Source organism: Pyxicephalus adspersus, chromosome 7, assembly GCF_032062135.1.
Source record: "Pyxicephalus adspersus chromosome 7, UCB_Pads_2.0, whole genome shotgun sequence".
NCBI lineage: Eukaryota > Metazoa > Chordata > Amphibia > Anura > Pyxicephalidae > Pyxicephalus > Pyxicephalus adspersus.
Window position 1 is genome coordinate 17,393,876 of NC_092864.1, and position 8,774 is coordinate 17,402,649.

Sequence of the window (8,774 nt, forward strand, 5' to 3'; positions counted from 1 at the left end):
TAGTGGAAGGAATGTCCTAGGGATTGTCTACGCTCCCAGGTATGATTATACCAACCTGCATTTCTCCCCAACATGTCACTGTGGCTTCTAAAATACCAATCTACATTAGGAATAAACATTGGGCCTAACTGCCCGTCCCTTCCAATGCCATAGATAAATCTTGTGATGTACTCAGACCTCGGATGGATCAGAGTTTTCTTTTTCTTACATAGACAAACCCAGCTCCAAACCCGATTATCGATTAGGATTGAATCATAATGAATTCTGATCATGTGATCAATATGTATGCAAACTCATTCAGGAAAACATTGTTTCAGTTTTTTGGCTATATGTTTTTGATTGACTCATATTGATGTATGTATACAGCATTCAGATTGTGGCACATGCACAGCAAGGACTCAACAATCTGGTACCTACTGCGCATGTATGGGATTCAGAATCTGCACATGTACATTAGGGTTCTGAAAAATCCCGTATCTACTATACATGTGCGAGATTTGACAACTATTAACCTCTTCTATTATTTTCTTCCCATTATTAGATTTCTTTTCAATGGGTAATAGGTTGATAAATGAACATTGAAATGAACTTTTTTATGTTTGCAGTGTTTTTGGTTACATTTTTTTTTTGCAGGAAATCCAATTGGTAAAAGTCAGTGTCTCAATCAAGTCTAGATATTGCCGCCAAGTTAGGAAGAAAAGAATCGCTTTGTGTGTATGAAGCGATCTGAGAGAGTGAGCGGAGGAGTTTGGAAAGGAGGATAAGGATGGTCGACTCTATTTACAGCTGAATTGATTTCTGAGGGAGTCTGATGGTGAATGACAGCGTTAGAGCAGTTGTTGTGCAACCAGCAATCTTCATCGTCTTGATGGCTGCACATCGGCTTTGCCTGTTATAAATGCTAGGCTGTGTATTCACATTTATGTTCTGTTGGCTGGATCCCATTCTGCACTTCATGTCATCAGTCTCATTCCTGCCCTGAAGGGTATAAAAGTGCTGGGCACATTCTAAAGCAGCGGTTGCCAACCGGTGGTTCGCGACTCTGGCCAATGTACCCCCGGCAGGGACAGGAGAAGGTCCCCGCCTTGTGCACCGGCCATAGCTGCAGACCATGTCTCCCGTACAGATCGCAGGCTCAGGGTGGTGGGCAGGTTGTGTCTCTGGACACACCTGCGATGGGAGAGTGGGCAGGTTCTGTCTGTATGTTATCATGACTTCACTACGAAGGAAGTTTCTTCCCCTTTGAGTGACACACGGCTCCCCACGCATGCACAGTTCCGAGCCCATTAATTTACTGGTCTGTAGGTCCGAAAAGTTTGGCGACCACTGTTCTAAAGAGTTGCTTTCCTTCTTTATCCTTACTCTGGATTCTAGAACTTACCTGTAAAGAGGTTTCTACTTTAATTTTCCCTATAAATTTGCTTGTTTTATATTTTATTGAGAATAACCAACAGGCACTGTTACTTACTTAAGGACCAATACTATGGGCCTGATTTAATAAAGCTTTCCAAGACTGGAGAAGATAGACTATCATGGGTGAACCTGGGTGATCCAGGTGATCATATGTAACCATATGACTATGCATGTATGTACTGTAGAGAGTACAGGATGTATTGTGTCATATGTTCTCTCTCCTGAAGAAGCAGAAATGAAACGCATCGAGAGACGAGCAACAAAAAATAAGACAACAATTACTGTTTAGTGAAGTTGTATGACCCACCTGAAAAACTTCCTAACAACCCAAAGTCTTTCCAAAATATATATATATTTTCTTAAATTTGGATCAAGTAAGGTGGGTAATCCCGTCTGATATTTATTGTTGTGACACCACTTGGTGATCTCCAATTAATTCCCATGGCCACCCCCGGCTGCTCACTTAACTAACACCAAGTAATGAAGACATATACCACATATAATTTTGTTTATTTTGCTCAGATATACATTTAAAGTAGCTTCTGACCTTTGGTGCCGTATCTCCATTTAGTTGAACTTTTTCCCATTTTGCAACCTTGCATGAACTTTGGGGTAAATTTCCAGATAATTTTGCTGCCATCTGCTGTTCAGTTTTTTTTTCTCTATTGAATGATTTTAAAGCATTCTTAGAATTTTATATTGGACAAGAAAAAAAAATATTAAAAGACTAAAGCCTAACTCCAGATCAGTGCTAACCCTCTACTCTTTTCACTCCTGAAAATCCCCCACACACCAGTAATATTTTAAGCTTACTTTTTCAGATATCTTGTGGCCTGTCAGGTAGCATGATATTCCTCCTCTACTTTTTTACGGCGGTAGCTCTGGGTGATGCACAGAGCTGTGCCAATATTGGCATTGCCCTCTGCATCTATACACTGGGAATACGGGGTGCTGAGCTCTGGGGGCAGCACCATGACACCCTGCACTCACTCTTCCAGGTTGACAAAGGACATCATTCAACATGGAATACAGAGGACATCCTGTAATCCAATATAGAGTATGGTGGGACAGCTTCAAATGAAGATGGTTTGAGACCGTTTCTAACATAATTTTAATGCGGGCTGTTTATTTCTGCCCCTCTCTTACTGTGGCTTATCTCCACTCTTTTATTCTATGCCCTGCATAAACTTACAACCTTGGCACAATTGCATTTGCTGGCCTTAGTGCAGCACCGACACATCCTAGACATATTTCAGCAGTGTCCGGCTATGGTAATGTCTTTACTCAGCGCTAGTGTTGATGTTAATTCGGGTAGACCCGAACCAAATTTTGCTGCATTCGACAGCAATAATTCGGGAGGAAAAAAAAAAAAAAAAAATGGAAATGAACGACCGCCACAGTGGATCTGATTGGCCGACGATCTTTCACTATCTATCGTGTACGGTCGTTCAGTGATCGTGCATGTTTCTGCGGTACACTTTCTCCTTTACATGTCCCTCCCTGCATCGTTCAAACGATTGTATCTAGCGTGTGGACGCTGTTGGTGGATTATATATGAACGATCATATTGTTACAGCATGTACAGAATTGTGCACAATATGATTGTTCAAGTATAATCGTGCATAATCGTTGATCGGTCGTAATCGTTCATTTTCTAACAATAATTATTGGAAGTGTGTACCTAGCTTTAGCCTAAAATTGATTTGACAGGTGCACTTTATTCTTCATGTGAAGTTCAGGGGTATGTAATAGTGTTATGTATCTTTTTATAATGTATCTTTTTATGTATCTTTTTATAATGTATCTTTTTATGTATCCTTTTATAATGTATCTCTTTACAATTTATCTTTTTATGTATCCTTTTATAATGTATCTTTTTACATATGGAGGCTGTAGAAGCTCTACACAGTGCTGAAACAAACCCGAATTTTTCTCCCATTGACTTTAATGGTGTTCGAATTCGATGTTCGACCACCCAAATTTTTTTGCTATATTCGGCCGAATAGCTGCCGAATCGAATAGTGAGCTATTCGACCAACACTACTCAGCGCCACTTTTATGAATTCCTGGAGCTTCAGTGCTACATTCTACAATGATACATGAAATACTATATAGCTCTTTTGTTCTAATGTTGCATATATTGACATTAAATCAGTTTTATTTTGTATATTCACCCTTTGTATTACTTCTGATTACCATTGTATTTGGGGCCAAAAGTATTGGAAATCCAAAACTTGACAGGTGCTATCAGATCATAAAGTCAAGGGACTTTTTATTTACCGTGGAAGGTCCACTTACCCATCAGTAACCCCTACCATGTAAAGTGGGGTAAAGAAACACAATGCATGTAGACTAAGCTCCTGAGTTGTCAACTCACTGAAAAGAAAATGGACTTCACTCCTAAATATGTTTTAAACCTTATTGGTGATGGCAATCTTGGGTCCTGTTAACATCAATAGAAGTACAGAGAAAAAATAAGGCCGCAGACCATGTATATGCGAAGTATTTCTTTTATGCACAATAGGAAAACAATACCAAGTTTTACAAATTCAACTTAGCGCCCAGCTCACAAAATGGAAGTGTAAACCCCCCTTTTTTTTGCGCGTGATTTAACAGAGAAGAGTTAAATAGCAACCAGTTTTATTAAATAGCCCCCCCCCAAAAAAAACAAACAAACAAATAAACACAAAACAAAGCCCCCATTATCAGAAAGGCCTTAATAGGAGTAAATAACTTAAATGTACAATATGGTACAAAACAAACAGCATTTAACCCGTTCTTATCATCCAGAGGTTGAAGACGGTTGTGAGACTTTATACATACACTATACAAATATTTTATATGTGTTAACTTAGATTTATATTACAAAGATCTGAACATTCAAATGAAAATCTGAATACAAGTTTAAGACTTATTTTCCCAGCAACTTGCTTTTGAATTATCTGAGACAATTCTAATTTTACTCTATCAATATCTTCATTGGACGTTGAGCAATGTACTGCCTAAAGATATCAACTTTATGCAACCTGAATAAGCAGCCCGAGGTGCAGTGGTTTTGCAGGTTTAAAAGTCCCAGCATGCCCAGTTTTCAAGGCTTTCTAAGGTTAGAAGCACCAAAGGTTACAGATTAGCCACAGCCAACATACACATACTAGGGAAATAGCTTCCCCAAAAATCACTCCATTGCCTACATTCACACGGAGACAGCACTGGCATATGTACTGGTACAGTTCTCCTTATAAATAAATATATGACGACCAATGCTTGCATTTTTTTTTTTTTTTTTTTTAAAAAGGAGACCTGTCCCTTTCTGGAAACCATATTTTATAACTTGGTAATGGTTTTCTGTTATACATAAGGGACCCTCTTGCCTCAAAACTACTTACAGGACTATAGCACCAGTGGGCTGGGTAAAGTGTCCCATAAGCTAGCCAAATACAAAACAACTGTCATGCAATTTTACCTAGCAAGCTAAAATTAAAAACCATAAAACACAATATACCACCCATGATTGACTTCAAATGGTTATTAAACGGAAACCAAATTTTCTATCCAGGTTCCATTGCTGCTTTTTGGCTTCAGCCCCTTTGTGGTCCCATTCATTTCCATGCTCAATTATTAGGGGTTGAAAACTCCAGTAATCTGTCACGTGTATAATCAGCTCCACTCTGCACCTCCCAGCTTTCAAACATACAATTGGGATTTGTGATAGTCACCCTCTTACACTGTTTAATAAATCACACCCATCCATGAACATGTATCAGTTGAGCAAACCAAATCTTCATTAGTGTGCCCTAAAAGAGTTCAATGGCAGACAAAAGACACTTTACCCAATGTGCCAAAACTGGCTACTAAAGTACTAAAATCACAATATGCTGAACAGGAACTGCCTAGCACACAACTGTAAAACAAAGAATTGTTAGATCAAACCAATTTCAAGTGAGGGGTACACTAGAGAGAGGGAGAAAAGAGAATATCACAAGAGATCACCTAAACTAATCTCTATATATTAATATCTGCCAGGAGATGAGCCACTGCACTTAAGAGGCATGATAAATCAAAGTAAGGTGAAGCCCTTAAAGGATTAAATTTAAACAAGTGTTGTCAATTGTGAGCTGTCCAAATATAAAACCTACTTAAAGAATTGTGTCCTTTAGTTGGAGCAAATAATCTTATTGGAAACAAAGGGTAATATTGAAAAGTTTCCAATGCTTGACTGCAAGGATTATCCATCCCATGAATACAAAACCCAACCATTATTATAGTGTCTGATGTCTTTCTGTAAGCTAGAGCTATCTTTGATGTCAGAGTTTAGCGATGCTCGCCCAGGGAAGGTGGCATTTTTGTTTTTTTAATGGGTGGTGAATTTTGATTTCTAAAACCTGTCCCCTGTCACATCAAATAATGGCTCTGGTTTGCCAAGCTACATATGCACTTAACACCGAACTCCAAGCAAGTAAATGTTAAAAGTAATGCAGCTCTGCATTTAACACTACATACATATAAATGTTAATGTAAGCAGTGAAAATACCTGAATTTGACTACAAAGCGGCTTCCTCCCCTTGCACAGCTCAGGCTGAAAGAGGTAGAACAAGAAACCAGTCATTTGTATTGTAATGCTCAAGTGCCAACAAGGACTTGGTGATATGAGCGACCAGAACAGAGAGATGAACTTATTAGTGAGGTGCTCCTCTTTTCACTATCTGGCCACTGATGGAAAGGAGGTGGCTTCTATTACTTTACTGCAGCAGAGAAGATCTTATGCCCTATCAGGCAAGGCAATTGTAAGTGGCAAAAGGTGTGGTAAATCTCAGGACTTGCTGCACAGAAATATAAAAATTGTTTGGCAGGTTCAATTTATAGGTTTTCATCTAGACTTTTGCATGCCGGGAGTTCAGCTTTAAGGCTGCTAATTAGTGTCAATTGAATTCTAAAATGCCATTAAATACTGATTAAAGGGCAACTTAAAGTGACAAAGTGTCCCTTTACTGATAGACTATGTAAAGCTACCATTGTTGATCTTTTTTTTAAAAAAAATACAGCTTGCCTGGTTGGAGTGGCGTTTCTGTCCACCGCTTTTAGCACCTTCTGAATCCTTGAATGAGAACCCAGAATGAGTATGAAGCTCAGGTGTTAGGTAAGCTGTGTCAAGTTGTCTGAATGCTTTGATTCAGATATGTGATAAAATATTGGGGTCGAAAGATCAGCTATACATATCCAGGTGATTAGCATTCTTTATAATGAGATCAACAATGGCAGCTTTCATTATCTCTTAGTATAGATTCAACTAATGTGCACCTAAAGTGGTCTAAAGCGTTTCTGCAGCTCGATGGTGATTATTGTGCCGGAAGGAGTGAGTGATTTTCTCTCAATGACAACATATTTATAACCACTTCCAAATGTGTGAGGTTTTTGTTTTATCATTGCTTCTAATGCCCTATGGTATGTATTAGCTAAGCCCTAAATTTGCTAGTGTACATAAGACATTTTACACTTAAGAAAACCCAAGGCCTCCTACTGAGCCCCTCCTAAATGAAGTGAGGTCAAGTATGCATCTCTGGATAGTGGTGGTACAATTAAATAAAGGGTGATCCAATCATTCCAAAATACCTGTGCACACCAGACCTCTAAACATTGAACTTCCTGATTAGAAGGGCAAAATTAAGAGAGTAGATATATGTAGAAAAGTACATTTTCTCCCTCTTTAGGTGACTTTGACATAGAAGTGACAATGGTATCTTGCCAATGAAGTGTGCAACGGGTTTACATTATCTCTACAATGTGATATATCACTTTCTGTTTCTGATCTTCCAAGATTTGAACTCTATGGTCTCTACTTATAAAATGGGGAATCTGACATTCCCTCAAAGATTCCCTGGTGGAAATTTTCCAGGTCTATGTGTTTTAATGGCAGTAACAGATTTCCATCAGGAAATCTTTGTGGGATTGTTAGATTCATAGTTTCATAGTTCATAGTATCAGTGTCTATCAGATGCAAAGTTGGCAGTCAATTTGATCCCTCTTGACCCACACCAATCCTTTCACCAAAATTGCAAATTTCATTTTCAAACCATATGTCAATGCAGACTCAATACAAGTGCATGATTTTTTTTCCAGCAGCACTGAGAGCTTAAAATCCATTGTACAAAGTGAGAAGCGCATTTTTTTCTTCTTCGACTGATAGAAAACAAAATGTCCATAGCACACAAGACACAAAGGAATTGCATATTTTGCACTAGGCCCATCTGTTAATGGATGAAGTTCATTATGGCTTATATTTTCTGCAGAGTGTTGGGAGTTTTCCCATTTGTGTGTTCCACCAGAGTGGTGATCCAAAGCAGGCTGACAGGGGATGCCAGCGCGAAAATGAAAAAAAAAAAAAAATATTTCTTATGTACACAGCGGCTTCATTAAGCCATCACTGCAGAAGTTTGGTTACCATCACATACATAGAGACATTAGTAATCAAACAATTTCAGAGCTCATTGTGCGATCAGCTTACTTTACAACCTGAACTGCCATCACAGATGACAAAACAAAGTCGTCACGTGCTGTGACTATGTCCCATGAAGTGTAAATACTGCATTATAAAACAACGCTTATTATCTATAGCCAATGTAGCTGTACAGGCCTATACAGACCAATACATCTAAAATGGTCAAACAGATACAACACATTTTGTATAGCTGCTGTAATGGAGGCTATGAGCTCCTGATTAACCCTAAAACAGTTCTAAATGTTACGACAAGTCCCGGATGGGCTGCTCATTGCCATTGGCTCCAGCTTCAAACGTAGTTTCGCGGCGTACAGTGTCTGTAGCAGAAAGCTCCTGGGCCAAGTCGTTGAAACGTGAGATGTAATCTATACTGTTTTCATTCATCAGGCAGGCCAGATGTGAATCAACAACCTACAAATTAAAAAAATAAAATTAAATAATCTGCTTGGTAAACCTCTTTAACAAAATTTAAAACTAACATTATCACTAAACACTAACTTCTGTGTCATGTCATGCCCAAAAAGAAAAAAAATATCTATGAATTAAATACTTCTGGCTGGCTGATTTCATCAACTAAGACATACTTGAAAATCAGTGCGTACAGCCATGTGCTCTAATCTTATCTAGTTCTACCCGCAAGCCTCCCACCAGCCGTTGGACATAATCCCTTCCCCAGCCCTAGCTATCCCCTTAGGCGTAAGCCTTTCCCCAACCCTAGCTATTCCCCTAGGCGTAAGCCCTTCCCCAGCCCTAGCTATCCCCCTAGGCGTAAGCCCTTCCCCAGCCCTAGCTATCCCCCTAGGCGTAAGCCCTTTCCCAGCCCTAGCTATCCCCCTAGGCGTAAGCCCTTCCCCAGCCCTAGCTA

The 8,774-nt window shown here is 39.2% G+C and overlaps 1 protein-coding gene across 3 annotated transcripts in view; it reads right to left on the reverse strand.

Annotated features, from left to right (window-relative positions):
- Positions 1-3,909: 3,909 nt before the first annotated feature.
- Positions 3,910-8,774, reverse strand: part of CRAMP1 (cramped chromatin regulator homolog 1) — a 37,862-nt gene continuing 32,997 nt past the window's right edge. For all 3 annotated transcript variants that reach the window (XM_072417681.1, XM_072417680.1, XM_072417679.1), the window contains exon 21: positions 3,910-8,320. In XM_072417681.1, the coding sequence (XP_072273782.1) occupies positions 8,153-8,320 (168 nt within the window). In that variant the 3' untranslated portion in view covers positions 3,910-8,152. The remainder of the gene's footprint in view (positions 8,321-8,774) is intronic.